At 44.9% G+C, this 21,050-nt stretch overlaps 1 protein-coding gene across 3 annotated transcripts in view; it reads left to right on the top strand.

Moving 5' to 3' along the window:
• The window catches only part of SPSB1 (splA/ryanodine receptor domain and SOCS box containing 1), an 83,026-nt gene extending 69,010 nt beyond the window's left edge, over positions 1–14,016 (top strand). For all 3 annotated transcript variants that reach the window (XM_074306347.1, XM_074306346.1, XM_074306348.1), the window contains one exon: positions 11,745–14,016. In XM_074306347.1, the coding sequence (XP_074162448.1) occupies positions 11,745–11,872 (128 nt within the window). In that variant the 3' untranslated portion in view covers positions 11,873–14,016. The remainder of the gene's footprint in view (positions 1–11,744) is intronic.
• Positions 14,017–21,050: the final 7,034 nt, after the last annotated feature.

Raw genomic sequence — 21,050 nt, 5'->3', positions numbered from 1 at the left:
CAGCTCTGCCTCTGGTCCTGTGTCTGGTCCTGTGACCCTAAAGGAGGATACTGGATTGGAATCTCAGAGCTTGCTGCAGCTCCAGGCAGATTGCTCTAGTAAGTTCTAAGTTCCTAAGGATTCTTTGTGTCCCACCTGTGGCAGAGCACTGTATGGGTCTGATCAGCCACAGTCAGACACACTAACTCGACATGAACATAGCGATGTCATTTTGGTCCTTTTTGGGAACCAAGGTCAACCATCAACCAATAAATCTAGGGAATAATAAATTCTAGTGAGTCTAGCAAATCCTCCTGTAACATGAAGGCATTGGATTAGAAGTGATCTCTAAGATCCCTGTCCACCCCCAAATCCGATTTTCCCCTTTTATTAATGTCCTTGGATTGGAGAAAGTGAAAACAAAACAAACCGTGGGTCCTCAATCTCACAGCCCTTCAGCCCCGAATCTCCATTTTGGGGGTGACTTTTGGGCGAATTACAAATTTTATAAAATAAAAGTTCCCTCTCTGTGCTGAACCGCTGATCCTAATTTATAGGCAGATGAATGCTGGGCAGAAGCTGGAGTTTGGGATCTGCAGAGGGACGGGCAAGGCCTTGGAGCCCCCGTGAGTGGCTCAGAGGAGGGGCAGTTGCTTCTCAGCATCCATTTCATTGTTTCTCTCCCGATGGCTAGGATGTGCTCCGAGGGCAGGGAGAGGAGCAGGGCCCGGGCTGGGTCAGAGAAGCCTTGTTTCTGCTGCTGCATATCTGGCGAATGCAGTCATCCCCGGCTTGGACCCGGGAGGTTTGGTGCTGACTTAAGTTTTCTTAGCCCGGTGACACCTTCCAAAAAGTGGCTGGAATGTCTCTTGGGTCTAGGTGTGGTGAAACAGTGGAGTGAAAGGGAAAAGGGTTGACGTGATCTTGGTCCAGTCACTCTTGTCTGTGTTTCATAACAAGGACTGAACCAGATCCAAGGCCCCTTCCAGCTATAAATGTTAATCAATCCAGAAACATTTATTAAGCACCAATGCCAGGCACTATGTCGTTATCATAACTTGCTCTTGACACTCAGGAGCTCGGCAAGTCATTACTGTCAGTTTCCTTGTTCATAAAATGGAAATAATCCTTGGGAAAAAAAGGCAAACTTGAAAGCACTTGAATAGTATACTTGCCACCTAGCCCTTGGAGCTTGACCCCTACAAGGGGGAAGAGACCTCACATCTCTGTGATCTGAGGTCGGAGGCCCCAAGTTTGAATTCTGACGCTACTGGCTTTTACTCCCCCGTGGGACGTGTGCAGGCTACAATGAGAGAGGTCTGTGACCCTCTGGGCAGCTGCCGATGGTTTAAGGCAGCTGGGCGGAGCAGTGGTAGAACCATGGACCTGGGGTCAGGAAGATCTGAGTTCAAATGCAGTTTCAGAGGACTTTCCAGTGGGGTGGCCCTGGCCAAGTCCCTTCTGATAGGAGAGGGGGAGAAGGGCACCTCATGCTCAGGGTGGTTGTGAGGATGAAATGAGATAATGTTGGACTGGGGTTTGGGTCCATCGTCCTCTGTGAGATGAGTTTAGATCAGATGCTTTCCTTTGGAGCCTTCGGTGGTACAATGATAAAGTTCTGGACTATGGGACAAAGCCCATATCCTGCCTCAGACATTGATAGTATGGAGAGAATTCTGATGATTAAATAAGGATATTTGTAGGTAGAAGGCCCTGTAGATCTTAAAGTATGACATAAGTGCTGGCTCTTGTTTTTGTTGTTATAATTATTATTATTCCAGCTTTAATCACTGAAACATCAAACTGTTTGCCCAACTAGGCCTTTAATAACCCCCCAAAAATCTTTACTGGAAGGCCTCTTAATACTTCCAATAAAAGATCCATTTCACTTGGGGGCAGCTCTTATAATAGTTTTTTTTTTTAAGTAATATTTGATTTTTCCTAATTGTATGCAAAAACAATTTTGTGTGTGTGGTGTTTTAGTGAGGCATTTGGGGTTAAGTGACTTGCCTACAGTCACACAGCTAGTAAGTGTTAAGTGTCTGAAGCTAGATTTGAACTCGGGTCCTCCATTGTGCATCCAGTTGCCCCTAACAATTTGTAACATTCATTTTAAAACTTTCTCTCTTCTTCCCTCTTCTCCTCCCTCCTTGAGATGGCCAGCATTTTGATATTGCATGTGCAGTCATGCAAAACGTATTTCTGTGTTGATCCTCCAAACATATTTCATGTCGGTTGTGAAAGAAAATACAGATATCTTCACCTGAGGAAGGAACGTCACTCGGTGCATAACAAGACTAAACCAAACAAACCTCATGAAAAATAATGTTTCCCCCTACACTCAGACTTGAGCACTGGGATAGTGGGATAACACATCACATAATAATTCTTTGTCACTATGAAAAACAACAACAACCCACAAAACCCTGCTACAAATGCTTTTTCCCTCCTATATGTCCTTTTCCTTTTTGTTTTTTACCTCTTTGGGATACACACCCAGTAGTGGTATTGCTTGGTCCATGGGTATGCCCACAGGTAGCCTCAGTCTACCTCTCTGCCACCTTGGAATTAGGGTTAAGGCTCTGAGAAAGCAGACAGACAAAGTCTGTGCCATGTTCTTCCAGGGATAAGCATTTATTAAGTACCTACTGTATGCTAGACACTGCATCATTATCACAACTTGCTCGTGACACTCAGGAGCTCTGTTAGTCATCACTGTCAGTTTCCTTGTTCACAAAATGGGAATAATCCTTGGGAAAAAGGCAAAGTTGCCGAATCATATTCTTGCCATCTAACACTTGGAGCTTGATACCTAAAAGGGGGAAGAGACCTCACATCTCTTTAGCTATTTTTTAAGGTAACTGTCGCGTTCCCTTCTCTGCAGGCTATATAGCTTTCTTCATTTAACAGCTCCCAAAGGCTCGAGATCACGCAGCACTTTAAGGCTAGCCCAGGACTTGAACCTAGGGGTCCCGATTCTTCCTTTAGGGGTCACTGACAGCAGACTCCCCCCGCCCCCTGGGGCCGTGCTTGTTGCTGGAGCAGCTCTCCCTGTTCCTACAGTTTGGGGGCCTCCTGTTTGCCCCCCTGGGCCAGGACCGAGGCAGGCCCGCGCGGGAAGCTGTGATAAGGCCCGCTCTTCCTTCCAGGGTAGCTCTGGCGAGCACCAGCGATGACTGCTGATTTCTTTTGGAAAAACGGTCCCAGGGGTGGAGGGAGGACTTTGGACGGCCATCCCGTGCCGGATTCATCTGCTGTTCTGGGAAGCTGACGGGAGGATGAGCCAGCTCTGGACAGAAGAGGCGGCTGCTATGACTAATTGGTGATTGTCCTTACGCTTGGCCCCAGGCATTGGAGGGGGGTCGGTTCGGAGGAGAAGTCTCCCTGCCCTCCTCATGTCCTGGAAGCGCTGTTGGCTCCGGCCTTTGGACAGCCTGGGGGGACTGGCCTGCGGACCGTAGGTTTTTGGCAGTTCTGGGTAGCCATGCCCTCCCTAGAAATGTGGAAAGAAAGAACTGATGTGTTAACATGGACAGAGCTGCCAAAGCCTGTCAGGGGGCTCCCCCACACACACGGGGTCTCCCTCTTAGGCATGTGTACATTGGGAGGTTTTTTCCTGCCTTTTCGGGGAAACATTTAAAAATAATCACGGGCTTTTACACAGCGCTTTCAAGTTAGCAGAGTTCTTTCGGGGGGGGGGGTTGCCTCATTTGATGCTCACAGTTAACCCCACTCGTCCCCAGCTCCGTCGGTCATTTGTCAGATGGGGACAATAATAGCATCCGTCTCACAGAGTGATTGTGAGAACAAAGTTAAATAATATATGTAAAACGCGCTGCAAACACGGCTAGGAGTTATTTGTGACGGCCGTGATACTGTGGATGGACATGATGTATAATAAGCACATCACGGAAAAGAGATTGGAACCAGTTTCTGAGAGGCTTTAAATAGGAAACAGGAGTTATCATGTATTCTGGAGACAGCAGGGAATTACTGACCCTCAGAGAAAGTTAAGGTTGTGCCCAGGGTCACAAAGCTAGTAAGCGTCGTAGGTGGTGTTTGATTCCAACACTCTTTATTAGACTTTTCTGAAAACTCCTTCCCTGTCCTCTCCCACCTCCCTGACTTTGTATAGGCTGTGCCCTATGCCAGGAATGCCTTTTCCCCTCAGCCTCTTCCTCTTAGAATATCTTATTTCCCTTCTAAACTCAGACGCCATCTCCTACAAGAGGCCATTCTGGAATCTCTGGTTATTAGTTCCCTCCCCAAGAATCCCCCAAAGCTGTACATTTTTTCTTATTCCTGTGTATATTTTATGCGCCAGGAGAATGTAAGCACCTTGAGGTTTTTGTCTTTGTACTCGGGGCCTAGCGCAGAGTAGGTGTTCAATAAATGGTACCTAATAAATACATGGCTGCTGGCTTGATTGTTAGCAGCTGGACCAGAATTAATCTGTCAGTCTAATGATCTGACTGCTATATTGTGGGTGCTTATAAAATGTGATCGTGTTTCTAGTTGGTCAGAGAAGAGCAGGAGACACAGAGATAGCAAGAGAGAGAGACAGAGAGAGGGACAGACAGACAGAGACAGCGAGAGAGGGACAGATAGACAGACAGACAGCAAGAGAGAGAGACAGAGAGAGAGAGGGACAGACAGACAGAGACAGCGAGAGAGAGACAGACAGAGAGAGGGAGAAACAGACAGAGAGATAGAGACAGAGACAGAGAAAGACAAATAGACAGCAAGAGAGACAGAGGGAGGGGAAAATAGAAATACAGAGAAAAGGAGACAGAGAAAACAAACACAGACAGACAGAGACAGAGATCTCATAAGATCATTTGGGGGATTTTTAAAAATAGGTCTCCAGGTAACTTTCTTACTGAAATGAGGAAGTCTATTCATACTCTCTTCCTGTTCCCTAAATAAATAGCGGCCAACTGGTTCATTTCCTAGTTTCTCGGCATCCTCCGTTAGCGTGCTTCCTAACCACCCTCTCCCTGCACCCCCATCCCCACCAGAATCTCTGCTCTTCGTGTCATTCATGGAAATCACAGTGCCTGGAACATAATAGGCAATAATAAATGCGTGTTGATCGATCTCATTAAATGGATGGAAGCCTTGGCTTCCTAGACATTGGCACTTCCACCAAGTCCGCCACTCCAAATCAGGATTTATGGGCTTTGTTTTTCATATGGTAGCCTTGTATTGTCTCCTTTTCCTTGGGGGGGCCCGGAGCAGCCCCTGCTAACCCTGCTATTTAGTCTCCCGTGATTGACTTTGAGGCCGGGCCAGGAGACTAGTTTCTTAGGTCCCAGAATTACAAGCATCTTGGATTCAGGTTCCTAACTTGTGGAGCCCTTTGGCAAACTGGTAAAATCTAGATAGAGATCTTTTGCAGAATCACCTTTTTAGCTAATTGGAAGAAATGCTCCATTAGAGTTAGTGAAAATAAAGATGGAATTTTATTTTCCAGCTAAGTTCATGGACCCCCAAGTAAGAAACTCCAATCCATACCTAAAAGGAATCATCCCCCGTTAAAGGTCCCCCAGCCACCACTAGAAGGCCTCTCATGGAGGGGAGCCCACTACCAGCTAAGGCACCAAACCCACCATTCTCGGGTCAGATCTGAGTGTTAGGAAGTCTGAGAGGGAACGAGCACTTATATAGTGCCTAGGTTATACTAAGCACTTTACAAATATTAACTTATTTGAGCTAATGTAATATGCGTGATCCTTCTTCCACTTAACAGCTTTTCATATGTGATTCCAACTATATATCCCCCCCCAGGCTAAATATACCCATTGCCCTTAATTAATATTTATATACCATGAACTCAATTCATCTCATCCTCCCGATACTCAAAAACCTTTCTGGATCCTGACGCTGCTATCCTTTCCTAGTTTTGTGGAATTTGATGCGCTTGCCATATGCACCTTTAATAGTTTTGTGTTTGTTTTTCTTTAAAGCGCAGAGCCAGGTGCACACTCTTGAGACACTCTCCTAGAGGCTTCATGCCATGATGACATTGAGACATTAGTGGACGATTCTTTGAGTTTAGTTCTAAATTCACCCAAGCATACTGTGAAAAGGTAGATGCCATTGTTCTGGGGCTGAGCAAGAAGCAGCAGCAAGACAGATTTGGCCAGTGGGATGTCGTTTGTCAACACCTGGTCACTCCATCTCATCCACAAGGATACCATGAGAGATTGTCTCAGACGCTTTGTTGATGGCAGGATAACACACATATATGTATAGGTTATGTAAACATATATATATTTGTTTGCTGCATCAATACTAGTTAATGATTATATCAAAGAGATGAGATTACTTTGGCAAGTCCTGTTCATGGAGCCTTTATCTCTCTTAGCAATACTTTCTTTTTCTAGCTATTCCCTACCTCTATTTTACTTTGTTATATAAACATATACACATACACATTTTGTATATATACATATATATGCTATGTAATATACATAATAAATTATTATATGTAATTTAATACTATATAACATTCTGATATTCTATATAATATATATTATAATATAACATTATTGTCTATATAATAATATATATTTTGAGAAAATCTTTGTCATGAGAGAGTGTGCCCGAGAGGGATATATTTAACAAAAAGAATACAATTTGAAAACAAAAAATATTAACAAAAACACTGTATGATTAAATTAACAATAATGCATGATAGAATTTTGTCAGGAAGCAGAGCTAAAGTCATTGACCTATATATATATTTCTTTTTAAAAGAGATGGGAATAATCATCTGGGAATTCAGATTTGGAACCTCCCAACGCGGCTCTTTGTGTATTGTACTATATGCCTTCTCATTTTTAATAGCCTATCCTCAAAACATGCAGGGAACCAGTGGTGATAGGTCTTGAGTTTATTTTCTATAAAGACCAGTAAGAGGAACTAGAGGTGTTTAGTCTAGAGAGGAGGAGGGAGGAGGTGGGTGTGATGACAGCAGCCTTTAAGAATTTGAAGGCCTGTTCTGGGGAAGAGATAATGGTCCCAATCTCTTAGGCCTCCGCAGGCTATAAAGAGGCTCAGTGTGTAAAAAACAATTTCCCCAAAATTTGAGGGGCTACACGTGGAATTGGCTGCCTCAGGAGGGAATCCTTTGAGTAATCCCAGGAGGATTTCACTTCCTTTGGGTCCCGAAGGCTCTTGTTAGAATGATTTTGGTTGGCTTTCTCGGACCATCTCCCATCAATCCCTGAGACAGAGAAATAAACAGCGGGAGCATGTTTGTTGAAAATTGACAAGTCAGCAAGCATTTATTAAGTACTTTCTGTGTGCTAGGTGTACTAAGCAATGGCAATACAAAGAAAGAAATAGTTCCTGCCCTAGAGGAGCTCCCCATCTAGGAGAGATAAAATGCAAACAATCATGTACCAACGAGAAAAGACAAAGGGACTCTTAGTAAACATCTAAGGAAAGTCTCACGGTGGGACGTGTTAATTGTCTCCCAGTTTGAATAGTATAGACGAGGAATGGACTTGTATCATTACTATTTGATTTATTATCAAATGAGATATTTGTAAAGCACTTAATAGTAGACACTTAATGAATGTTTGTCCCCTTCTCCCTCCGTACCCCTCTCCCACATCTCTCCCTGCCCCTGGTTTAGGATTCCAGGGGTGGAAGTCAGAAGAGACAGATCGAAGTTGGAATTAAGGGAGAACTATCTTCCCGTAGGCAGAGTGGGCAGCCACAAGAGGTAGTGAGTTCCCTGTCACTGGAAGTGCGTAAACTCGGGCAGACACTTGATGGGTACATTACAGAATAGACTCTTGTTCACATAGAATTTTGGCTATTAGGTTTCCCACTCCTTACCACCCTTGGGAGTCAGGAAGATGGCCCTAGGGAAACGGCGAGTTTTTAGCCTCCTCCACAACTACACCTGGCTTGTTCAGTCTCATCCCGTGGGTGGTGGAGCCCGAGAAAAGCCACACCTTTGCCTCACCTTGCTTTGTTAAGTCTGGGAGTGTTGGAAGAGGTCATAGATACCTGGTCACCCCATGACCCCAAACCCCAGGGGCCCAACAGTCATCTATTAAATGTGAAAGGCGTTGGAGAGTCCTCACCCTGCTTAGCTCTACCTGTATAACTTAGGCATTTAATAAATGCTTGTTGATTGTATTATACGAGTTCCAGAGGGGAAGGGCTATCTTTGCCTTCTTGGGATCCTTCGGTATCCCTCGTCTACAGTACAGATGACCGACTGACCGTTCATCTGGTTTGTTGTACGGAGAATTCTTTCTTGTTTGGGTAGAGGTTGGATGAGGTTATCTCTGAGGTACTTGCAGTAGAAACTCTGTGATTGCTCAATCATTTAGTGGCCAAATCCCTGGGTGTAAAGTGAGCGCTTCCAGCCCACCCGTGTGATGTCATCGGACCTCTTCAAGAAGGAAGGACCACAGGATTTGGAGCTGAAAGAATCTTGGAGCAATCGCCATGATAATACTAGTTAAGATTTATATAGTGCTTACTGTGTACTGACAAGCCATTTTACAATTAATATCTCATTTGTATTCATAACAATTCGTTAATAACTTTTGGGAGGGAGGTGCCATATCCCCATTTTACAGGTAAAGAAACTAAGGCAGACAGTGGTCAAATGATTTGACCAGAATTTGTTTTTCTGTCTCTGTTTCTCCCTCTCCCTTCTTGCTCCTTTTTTCTCTCCTCTTTTTTCTCTTATATCTGTCTGTCTTCCTCTTTTCTTCTTTTTCTCTGTTCTCTTTTTTCTCTTTTCTCTCTCCCTCTCTCTATCTGCTTCCTTCCCTCTTTCTCTATCTCTTTCCCTCCTTTTTTCTCTCCTTTTCCTCTTTCCCTCCCTCCTTTCTCCCTCCTTTCTCTCTCATTTCTTTTTTCTCTCCTCTTTTCTCTCTTTGTATCTGTCTCCCTCTTTTCTTCTTTTTCTCTGCTCTCTCTCTGCTTTCTCTTTTCTCTCTATTTGTCTCCTTCTTTCCCTCTCTCTCCCTCTTTTTTTCTCTCCTTTTCCTCTTTCCCTCTTTCCTTTCCCCCTCCTTTCTTTGCCTCTCTGGCTCCCTTCTTCCTTTCTTTTTCTCTGTTTTTTTTTTCTCTCTCTCCATCTCTCTGCTGTTCTAAATCTAAAATTTTTTCCAAGTCTTCTTTTCACAGAACCAGTTTCCTTAAGCTCTCAGAGGTAGTAGGGAATGGGATGAGAGTTGAACCCAGGTCCTCTCCCCTTCCCCCCCCCAGTCCAGCCTGACTTCCACAGCACTGCTCTAGAGCTTCTTCTTTCTGTCCTTGATGCAGACAGCTGTGGGGTCATTCAGGCAGCCTTCCTCTGTTCTTCCCCAAAATGTGTTCTTGTTCCCTGCTCCCTCCTGTCCCTGGCTACCTCACTCATTGGAAAGGAAACATCTGTGGATTCGGCTACTGGGAGGATTCAGGACAGGGTGTTCCTTGATGGGAGAGGCAGCCCACCCCACTTAGTGAGAACTAGCCTCAGGAACACCAGCTGGGTGTCCCCACCCTACCCCCCCCCCCAAGCAAAACAAAACACATACACAAATACACACATGCCCCACGAGAATTGGCAGAAGTCCTTGGGGACGGCCCTATTCATACATATCTGCTGAGATGGAAATCAAGGAACATTGTTCCCATGTGAGTGACCCAGAGCAGGCTGACCCCACTGGGCCTGAGACCTGAGCCAGGCCCTGCGGAGTGGGAAGGCTGCTGCCAAAACAGGTTGTCTGCCGTGTTCAGGGCTTCTGTGCTGGCCGCAAGCCTCCTGGGCTGGTGGACTTGTGATCTGCCATGAAACTCGTAAATTGTAAGCACTTTGTAGACAGGAAATGTTCCGTTTCTCTGCTTGTATCCCTAGCATGGATCTTAGCACACAGATGGTGTTTAATAAATGCTTACTGGTTGATTGAGATGCCCCTGAAAGGATGCTCAGAACTAGAACAGAGATTTCATATAGTCCGGCTGATCTCAGATCCGGAGAAGGGAGAGTCTTCAGTTGGCATTTCCTCTCCAAAAGCATCTTTTCTGTGTGTTCTCAACAAGATTGCCGGGCACAGAGTAAGCACTTAATAAATGTGGATTCATTGATTAAAGGGGTCCTCCACTTCCTTCCAATGCAGCACCTTCTATCTCAGGAAGTGTTTCCACGTGTGAGCATCAAGTCTCACTGGATCTTTCTGTGGCTTTCCGCTATCGTTCCCATCTCTGCCCTCTGTGGCAAGCCAACAAATGGAGCCACGGCCCCAGAATGGGGGCTCTGTGCCTCTCCGGGGTTACCCTGGCTCAGAGGACATCAGTGGGTGACCCAGAGGGGAGGGGGGTGACCGCTTGTCAGCGGGATGCATCCATCCTGGCTTGTGCCTTCTCTGCTCCTTGTGATGAGACTTCCTGCTTTCAGGTCTGCAGAATGCTTTGTAGGCATCAGGCGCATTGTTGACATCCCTGTTTTATGTTTGATGCATCTTGAGCAGTCACAGGTTAAGTGACTTGCCTAGAGTCACACAGCTGGTAAGTGTCAGAGGTTGGATTTGAACTCAGGGTCTTCCTGATTTCAAGTCTGATGCTGTATGGACAGCTAGAGTCAAAAAGATCCGAGTTCAAATTCATTCTCAGATGCTTACTCTCTGAGTGACTCTGGGCAAGTCACTTAACCCTGTTTTCCTCAGTGTCCTCATCTGTAAAATGGGGATAGCATCTACCTCATGGTTACATGGAGTATCATTGTAAAGTGCTTAGCACAGTGCCTAGCGTGTAATGGATACTATAAAAATTGAGAGGATTGAGAGGAGATGAGGGGGGATATTGGAACACAAGGTTTTGCAAGGATCAGTGATGAAAAATTATCCTTGTATATGTTTTAAAAATAAAAAGCTTCAATTTTAAAAAAAAAGAAATATTAGCCATCATCATTATCTGGAGTATTGCACTTGAAGTCAGAAAGACCAGAAATCTGCCTTCAGCTAATTACTAGCTATGAGATCCTGGACAGTCAACTACATCTGCCTCAGTTTCCTTACCTGTGAAATGGAGAGAATAACACACCCACCCCTTAGGATTGTTGTGAGGATCAAATGAGATCTTTGTAAAGCACATAGCACAGTGCACGGCACACAGTAGGTGCTTAATAAGCACGGCACACAGTAGGTGCTCAATAAATGCTTATTCTCTTAATAAATGCTTATTCTCTTGAATAACGGGGATACAAGATGGAAAGGAATTTCAGGCTTCATCCTAATCCAGCCTAATTATCTCCTCTTCCCATGCAGGACAGTTGTGTCACAGTTTGGGAACCTCAGAGTATAATTGAGAACAGAAGTTCACGACCTGAGATCCACACAGGCCTTAAGAGTTTATCTGTGGATAGATTTTAGGCAGGAGCCTGAACTTGAGGAGGGGAAAATAACATCTTTATTTCAGTATAACTGGTTTCCTTTCTAATCATTTTATTTTAATTTATGTATCTAAAATCTGAGAAAGGGGTCCATAGACCTCAGCAGATTTCCACAGCACCTGGTTTTTAGCTGACCTGCACCTGGAATTCCCTTTGTAGTGTCTTTGACAAGAGGTCACCCGGCACCAGTGTAGGGATGAGCCTGCCTACCTAAAGTGTTCTAGGGAGCAAGTTTCTCCATCGGGCTCTATGGCTTGGTCTATCTCAAAAGATGTCGACTCTTGAAATTGGGTAGTCTGTCGGTAATGTAGACATTACAGTTATTGTGCAGTAACCGAGTTCTCTCTTTTCCTCTCTCCAGCTGAACCACTGCCTCTGATGGACCTCTGCCGCCGGTCCGTCCGCCTCGCCCTAGGGAAGGAACGCCTGAGTGAGATCCACGCCCTACCCCTGCCAGCATCCCTTAAGGGCTACCTTCTCTACCAGTGATGTACCAGCTCAAGGCCCACCACCATCTGGGAGCGGAATCAGGAAATCCAACTATGCGAACCCACTGAGCCGCCACTGGGGACCACAGCCCCTCTTTCCCCCGCCTCTGCCCTACCCAGCTACCCTCTTCCTTCGTCTGGCTGTTCCAACCTCACGAGCCAAGATTTTCTCGTCCTTTCTTGCACCCCAGTCTTCTGCCAGATAAAGACAGACCCTAAAAATGGGCTCATCTAGTCTTTATCCCTTGGAAATGGCCTCTTGGAGTGTGGGCAGACGAGTTGCCTTTGTGTATTTGGATTTTATTTTCTCCTTTTAAGAGAGACTTTATTTCTACAGAAGTAATAAGGTGTGTCCTGGTCAGCTCCAAGGATGGAAGTTCGGAGCCCATGGCTTCTGCCCAAACAGGTCAAGAGGTCTCCAGAGGATTCCGGGGCCTGATGATGATCATTTGGGAGAAAGTGGCCATACTGACAATAAGGAGGCCAGGAAACATCGAGGGTGCTTGGAAACTGACCGATGACTTCCTTTGGGTGGCAAGCACGGGACTTCACAGATCCCTCCTGCGCAGAAAATGCCGCCGTTAATAAAGCTGACAATGCCAAAAAAAAACCTTAAAAATTAAAGAAAAGAAAAGAAAATGGGACCCTGGAAAAAGGCCGGAAAGCAACTAGTGTCATTCCCTAAGATGTTGTCTCACCCTGTACTCTGTATTTATTCTTTCACCAACAAAACCCAATTTATTTATTCCACATAGAAAGAAAATGTATTCCTTTCTCTCCAGTGTGTGTCTTGTTGCTCTCCCATATCACCCTACCCCACCCTCCACGCGCTGTGTCACCTGCCGTTGGCCAAGTGATGTAGATAGAGCTATCAGGGCTTCTTTGGTGGGTGGTTTTTGTTATCTTAGCTTGTAGCTCCAAGCGGAAGTTCGGGCTGGGCTAGAAGCTTGCCAGGACATCTCTTTTCTCGGGCTACAGCTTTCATGTGCAATAGTGATGCCTTCAGGGGTCTTCTGAAGCAGCTCTAACAGCCCGCCACCCTCTTTGTTCATCGCCTCTTACTGGCTGGACATCCTTGCCCAGGCTATGGTTGCGATCGGTTTTTGCTCCTCAGGTCGCTCAGATGTCTGAGCTAAGCTGCCATCATCATCCTTCCCAGCTTTGGTAATCTGAGAAAAAGTATGTTTTCAGTACTTTGTCCATTGGAAGAAGAGAAAGAGAAGAGAGAGAGAGAGAGAGAGAGAGAGAGAGAGAGAGAGAGAGAGAGAGAGAGAGAGAGAGAGAGAGAGAGAGAGAAAGAAAAAAGAGTGAATGTGTCAGTGAAGTTCTTTACCATCTTGCCCCCAAGCCGAATTAAGTCTCTGGAATATTGGTCCTGCTTCAGAGAGCAGACCCAGCATCTAGATAGGTCCCCGGTTGCTTCTTCCTGGGCTAAGGAAAAATGTATCAAGAGCCCCTCTTTCCTGATGATTCCTCCAAGGTGCAGGCCTAGATACGGCCCCCCCACCCCTTTATTTTGCACATTTTGTTAACTTTGAAATCAGTTTTGGAATCCAACTTTTGGTTCAGTTCTGTACAGGTACAATAGATGACTTTATTTGTTTAAAATGTTTAATATATATATATATTTGTCTATGTAAGAGATGTTTTGAATAGCTGCTGTTGGATACCTTTTTTAAAAAAAAAATCTACTTGGAGAGTATATTTTTCAAAGCATAGAATTGGTGCCAAGCCCGCATGGGGAGTCGAAGTTGCCTCCCCCCAAACTGTTATTGTTTGTTGCTGTTATTTTTTTAAGGAAGAGAAAAACATAACACGCCCCTAAGTCAAAGGATAGGTCTTTTCCTCCTTTCTGTTACAGGGTGGGACACACACACTCTTATTGTTGCACAAGAGAGAATTCACCTTGTAGAGTCCGCCACTCGATTGCCTGGCCCCTGTGGTCTTCCACCAATGCTGGAAATGCAATGTCACCGCCCTCCCCCCCCCAATTTCCTCCACTTCTCCTCTCGTTTCAGGTTCAGCCCCCTCCCCCTGTCTTGCCATCCCAGTACATAATTGCTTTGTTTGGTTTTAAAACTCCTTTCTATTTTATGGCTGTAGAGAATACTCAGTAACCTAATAAAAAAGTTTATTAAATTTGAATTCACTCTGCTAGTGTCTTTTTGGGCGTTGGGCCTGGGAGAGGGGCTTCCGCCAACTTGACCTTTGACTCCGTTCCTCCCCTTTATGCGCTCAGTGATGATCAAGACAATCTTGGTCCAGCCGGGCTGCTTGTGCTTGCTGAGACCCCGTTTCTCCCCTCCTTCATTTGCACATCCTGGTTCCTGGCAGTTCTCTCACCTTCCTTCCATGGACCACCTTTTACACAGGCCCTTTCCTGCTCTACTGAGTTGCTTTGGTGCGGTCAGGAAGACCTGAGTCCAAATGCAACCTCAGACACTGATTAGCTGTATGACCTTGCATTGATTTTTCTCTGCCTCAGTTTCCTCAACTGTAAAATGGGCATAATAACAGCACCTACTTCACAGGTGCTTAGCATAGTGCCTGGCGCATAGTAGGCACTTAATATTTCAAATTAGCCTCTCTTTTGTGTCTCCCTCCATAGACTATGGACTCCTCAAAAGCAGGGACTGGTTTTTTGTTTTTAATCCTTATATTCCTGGCACCCAGTATGATTTGTTTTTAATCTTTTATCCCTGGCACCCAGTATGACATCAGGTACTTAGTAGGCGCTTAATAAGCATTTGCTGAACTGATGGCTGCTCCGGAGCACGGAAGACTCCATACCCCCCAAAAGTTTGCTCTTCAGTGAGTCGGAGATTGGGAAACATGGGGCTGAGGGAGGAGGGCAGAGTTCTGTCTGTGAGGCTGAAAATTCAAATATTGCCTGTTCCAGACATTTCAGGGGAGGGAGCGGGGGAAAAGGGTGGTCTCGAATTATTTTTAGGTTGGAGTTCATGTCTGGGTTGCCGTAGAACAGGAGCTCATTTTAAAGGAGAAGGAAAGGGAGGGGTGGGAGGGAGGAGGGAAGCAGGAGGTTGTGGGGGGTGCTGGCATAAAGGAAGAGAAGGGGTTTTGTTCAGCTGGGAGGCTTCTTATGGAGCGGGTCTCTGTGTTTGAAAGGAGCTGTGTTAATAAAAGCATCAGAGCAGACTTGGCACGTGGGCTGGAATGAATACTCCCGGGTAGCGGCAGACCGCCCCCTCCTCCTCCTCTGCTGCCCCACTGCAGGTAGCGGCCCCTCCGTCTGGCCATAGATGGGAAACATTCCCCGTCTCTTGTCCATCTTGCTCCTGCACATGTCCTTGCCTTTCATCTCCGGCCCTTCCCTTTCTTTCTTGGGATGTGGAATGTGGACTCGACTGAACCATAAACTATGCTGGGGAGGGGGCCGAAGACAGCCATTAGGCCCCGCTCCGGCCCAGACACCCAAACATGGTTGGATTCTAGCTGTGGGGAATATTTGAAATAAATGACCTGCCGAGGGGGCCCGGCGTTGTGCTCTGTTTTATGGATGGCACCATGGCAACTGGAGAGGAAGTCAGAAGATGGGGATTGGGCCATAGAATCAACAAATGATGTCCTGCGTTAACCACCCTGATGAATCAGCTCCCTCTCTCTTCCTGGGGCTTTCTCATGGACTCAGCTGCTTGGCAGCCAGAAACGGAGCAGCCGGCCTCCGAATCGGCCCCTCTCCTCCGAGCCACTCGGCACACTCACAAAATTGCCATTTCCCTGCCCGGGAGATTTCTGAATGTACCATTTTCTGTTTTTTGTTTTTTGTTTTCTTTTAAACGACTGGGGGAGATGAGGATTCAAACACTTAGCTGGAGACTTTCTTCCTTCTTTGGGGAGCTTGGTTGAGCCGGGTTTCTGGGAAATGTCCTTGGGGGGCAGCTGGCTGGATGAAATGGTGACCACCGGCCTCCCCTGTCTCTGGGGATCCGCTGTCGCGTGGCCACGGAGAGGGAAGGAGGGCTGGATTCAGGACTCGAGGCCCTGGCTCTGATCACACTTCTCATTGAGCAAATCACTAAGCTTCACTGTCTACTTGGCCAGCAAGTTCTAGCGTCGTTCAGTCATGTCTGACTCTCCGGGATCCCCTTTTGGTGTCGTCTTAGCAGGGATGCTGGAGTAGTTTGCTATTTCCTGCTGATTCACTTTCCAGACAAGGAAATGGCTTGCCCGGGTCACGTAGCTAGAAAGTGTCTGAGGCTGGATTTGAACTCAGGAAGATAAATCATTCTGACTCCGATCCCATGCTCTGTGCATTATGGTACCACCTAGTTGCCCTGCATATAGTAGGTGCTTAATACATGCTACTGCTTCCTCTTCTATAAAATAGATTGGACTGGGTGGTCTCTGAGGTCCCTACCAACTGTAGAACAATGGGAAACATTAGACTGAGCCTGAGATCCTGGATTCGAATTTTGCTTACTCTTTATACTTACTAAATGGACAAGTAGCTGGACTTCAGTTTCTTCATCTGCAAAATAGACTCGGAATTCTCTCCCAGCTCTAAATATCTGAGAGTAGGAGCAGTTTGTCTAGGATTCCTCCCAACCTTGTGCCCCATTAGCTCTCTCAGGAGTAGATTATGAAATTATCCCCCAAGTACAAGTTTTAATAAATACTAAAATGGGATGGCATTCCCTTCAGTAGTGCTGATTTCCACCCATTCATGGTGGCTTGTCAACAACAAGAAGCCAATGAACATTTATTAGATGCCTACTGCATACCAGGCACTGTTTATACTGAGATGCCCTTAAATAATTAAGGTCAGGGGTGACCCACAAACCTGAACCCACTTGTAGAGACAGAGAGAAGTTGGTTTTCTGTGAACATTCGAACCAATGACTCGGTGCTATATACCCAAATACCCTTGGTACTAGAGATAACAGGGTTGGGGGGTACTTCTACATAAAAACTGGACATAAAAACTTGCAAGCAGCAAGATGGTGCAGTGTTTAGAGCCCTAAGCCTGAATCCAAATCCAGCCTCAGACTTTTGCTAACAGTATGATCCTGGGCAAGTCACTTAACCTCTGGCTGTTTCCTGAACTGTAAAATGAAGATCACCATAACAGCATGGACTTCCCAACATTGTGCAAGGATCAAATGAGAAAATATTTGTAAAGCAGTTAGCATAGTGCCTGGCACATAGTAGGCATCATCTAAATATTTATTCCCTCCCTTCCTATGGACTGGGATTCACTTCTTTCCTAGGGAGTTGTGGTGCAAGGAAAGGGAGACTAGCTTTGGAATCCGAAGACCAGAGTTAAAATGCTGTGTTGCAACCAGACTCGTGACCTCCCCAATAATTCCCTCAATCTTTCCTAACTTTACTTTGCTCATCTGTAAAATGGGATAATAATAGCATCTATCTCAAGGATCAAATAAAATGACATGGGGAAGGGCGTTTGCAATTTGAAGCTGCATAGAAATGTGGACCAAAAAAAAGGAAAAGACTTCCACTCTGAGACTCAGTTTCCTCATCTGTAAAAACGAAAGGAATTAGACTATCTGATCTCAGAGGTCCGTTTGAGCCTTGTAATACATGCTCAGCTTTCTTAGTGAGGGTGAAAGAACATTGGTTTGAATCTTCAAAGTGGTTTTCTGACCAAGAATTCCATAAGTTGATCTCAGAAGAAAATGATGTGTGCATGTTTTTTTTTTGTTGTTGTTGTTGTTTTTTAATTCTGAGGGAAAGAATGGGAGATATTGGCTGGGACTGAATATCCTGCTGCTATCTCAAACTCAACATGTCCCAGACTGAACTTATCCCTGGATCAAAGATTTTTGAGTAAAGTTCCATGGAGATCATTTCCTCCATCTCCTTCATTTTACAAATGGGGAAACTGAGGCCCAGAGTGGGGAAGTGACTTGCCCAAAGTGAACCGGATACTTAGTACTTAGTGGCAAGATCTGAACTCCGTGTTGGCTGTAAGCTCCTTGAGGGCAGGGACTGTCATTTGTCATCTTTGCATCCCCAGTGCTAAACATGGACTGTATGCAGTCAACACTTTCTAACGCAGAACTGGATGGGGCTCATCCCCGCTCTGGAGAAGAAAGATAGGGGGCCCTTGCAGAAAGCTGCTCCCGCACATGTTGTTTTACTAATCGACTGCAGACTCGTCCAGCCTCCAGACACAGAACTATTTGAAACAGCTGCCAGATGTTGTGTCTGAATTCTCTTTTACAACTTGCTTACTGTTTAGCAACGTTCTTCCTGCCAGAGTTCAGCTTGCCCCAGTGGGTTCAGGCCTTTGCAGCTCATGCCTTGGATCGCATGCCTTCCCATCCCCTCCTGCTCACAAGGGGCCTGTCCTCTCCCAGACTAAAAAGCCCATGCTTTCAGCCCCTGGGTAGGTCACCCAAATATATCCCCTTTCCCTGGGCCTGGGAAGCCCCCACTGCCTTGCATTAGTGGACAAGGCTGGGGTGAGGGACTGCACCCTTGAGTAGGCTAAATAAGGCAATCTCCCTTAGCTTCACCTTGACCTTGGGAAAGAGCTTGAATTTAAATGAGCCAAACTTCTCTCTTTCACTGAATGGAGCAAACAATCATTAATTGTATACCAACTGTATACAAATCGCTTCTGTGTCTACCATGTAACCACATGCTTATAATTATTTATATATAGAATACTATAAATGCTTTCAGTGCCTACTATATGCAAAGTACATTTCTTATGTGCCTATTGTATATAAGGCATTTAAATGTCTACTATATGCAAAATACATTCCTTAAGTATCTATTGTATACAAGGCATTTAAATGCCTATTCTATGCACAGTACATTCCTTAAGTACCTACTGTATAAAAGGCATTTAAATGTCTTTTATATGCATAGTACATGCCTACTATATGCAAAACACATCTATTATATATCTATTATATGCGAAGTACTTTTTTCTATTGTACATAATTTTTAATTGTATTTTTCTGTTTTTATTGTATTTTTGTTGTCATTTCAGTCATGTGACCTCAAATGCTCTCTTACAGTGGTTTCTTAGATAGTAGAGTGGTTTGCCATTTCCTTCTCCAGCTCATTTTAGAGATGAGGGAACTGAGGCAAAGGTTCTGAAGGTTGGGTGACTTGCCCAGGGTTATACAGTTGCTAGTAAGTATCTGAGGCTGAATTTGAACTCAGATCTTTCTGATACCAGAACCAATGTCCATCCTGTCACCACTGGCTGCCCTCATGCCTTCATGTCTATTGTATACACATTCCTTCTATGTTTATTGTATACAAAGCACATTGGTTATGTGCTTATCGTATACAAAGCAAATTTATTTAGTTTTGTGGTATGCACATTTCTGTGCCTACCATATTTTACATCCCCATGATATACTCTGAAAGCTCCCTTTGGGAACTCTAAAGTTGTCTTTGGAAGTTCCTTGGAATGGACTGGAAGGACTCCTGTATTCCACACAGAATGTCAAAATAAGAAAGGAACTTTGAGAACCTCTAATGCAAACCCCATCATTTGACTTGAAGTAAGATGGAGACTCAGTGGGGCCATGATTCACTTGAGATGTGAGGTTACTTTTTTTTTTAAATTTTTATAATTATAACATTTTCTTTGACAGTACATATGCATTAGGTAATTTTTTTTTTTTACAACATTATCCCTTGTACTCCCTTCTGTTCCAAATTTTTCCCCTCCTTCGCTCCACCCCCTCCCCTAGATGGCAGGCATTCCCATAACTATAAATATCTTATAGTATGCCCTAGGTACAATATATATGTGCAGAACCGAATTTTGTTGTTGTTGTTGTTGCAAAAGAAGGATTGTATTCGGAGTGAGGTTACTTTTTAAGCAATCAGTTTGCATTTATTAAGCACCTACTGTATGTCAGGTACTGTGTTAAGCACTGGAGATACAAAAAGAGCTAAAAGACAATTCCTGCCCCCAAGGAGATTACAATCTAATGCAGAAGCAACATGCAAAAAATATATATACAAGTAAGTTTTACAGGATAAATAGGGAAAAAAAATTAATAGACAGAAGGCATTGACAGGGATGGCTTCCTGTAAATGGCAGGATTTTCTTTGGGACTTAAAAGTAACCAGAGTGGTTAGTTATCAAAGCCAAGGAAGGAGAGGATTTCAGGCATAGGGGAACGCCATAAAGAATGTCCAGAGCCAGGAGACAAAAGTGCCTTGTATTGGGAAAAGCCAAGAAATCAGTGTCCCTGAATCAGAGAATATATGTTGGGGAGTCAGCTATAAGAAGACTGAAAAGGTAGGAGGGAGCATTGAATGCCAAACAGAACATTTTGTATCTAATCCCTGTGGTGGCATGTTATATTATCTGAATGGAGAATGAATTTTATAGGGGAGAGGCTTGGGGCAGACAGACCAACCAGTAGCTATTGCAATAGTCCTGATGTGAGGTGGTGAAGGTCTACACCAGGGTGGGGACAGTGTTGGAAGCGAGAAGGGGGACAATTTGAGGAAAGCCTGCCTCTATTTCTTGGGCTGTGTATATGGCTGTGTGTGATTGTATGTCTAATAATGTTTGTTGTTGTGTGTGATTGTGTGTATAATTATGTGTGTGGTTGTATAATGATATGTCTAGTGGTATCTGTAGTTGTGTGTTTCTGTGGGGGGTACATGATGATTGTGTGTAGTTCTGTAATTATGTATAGTAGGGTGTGTAATTGTGTGTGAGGTAGGTGTGATTATGCGTATAGTTGTACATGTGGTTGTGCGTACAATTATATATGTAATTGTGTGTGTGGTGTAATTGTGTGTGTGTGGTTGTATTGTTAGGATTAGGTGTGTATAATTGTGCATGTGATTGTGTGTGGTTCTGTAATTATGTGTAGGGGGATATGTAATTGTACATGTGGTTGTATATGGTGTATGTGTGACTGTGTGTGACTGTGTGCACAACAGCTTGTGATGGTGTGTGTGGTTGTGTAATTGTGTATGTGTGTGTGTAAGCACGGATCCTCCCACTGTGTTTTGCAATCACTGGAAGCCAGGAGAGGATCCAGCCAGGGTGTGGAGAGAGGTGCTTAAGAGCGTTCTTCCTGAATCCTCTTGGAAATCCTTCTCTACAACTTCCCCTAGAGCTGCCCATGGGACCCGGAGGGAAGGCTGGGTGGGGACGGGGAGAGGAGAGTGAGGTTGTGTAATTAATCTTGTTGCATGTGAAAGCACACTTG

The sequence above is a fragment of the Sminthopsis crassicaudata genome, chromosome 3 (genome assembly GCF_048593235.1).
Source record: "Sminthopsis crassicaudata isolate SCR6 chromosome 3, ASM4859323v1, whole genome shotgun sequence".
NCBI lineage: Eukaryota > Metazoa > Chordata > Mammalia > Dasyuromorphia > Dasyuridae > Sminthopsis > Sminthopsis crassicaudata.
This window is presented reverse-complemented; position numbering and strand designations above follow the sequence as displayed.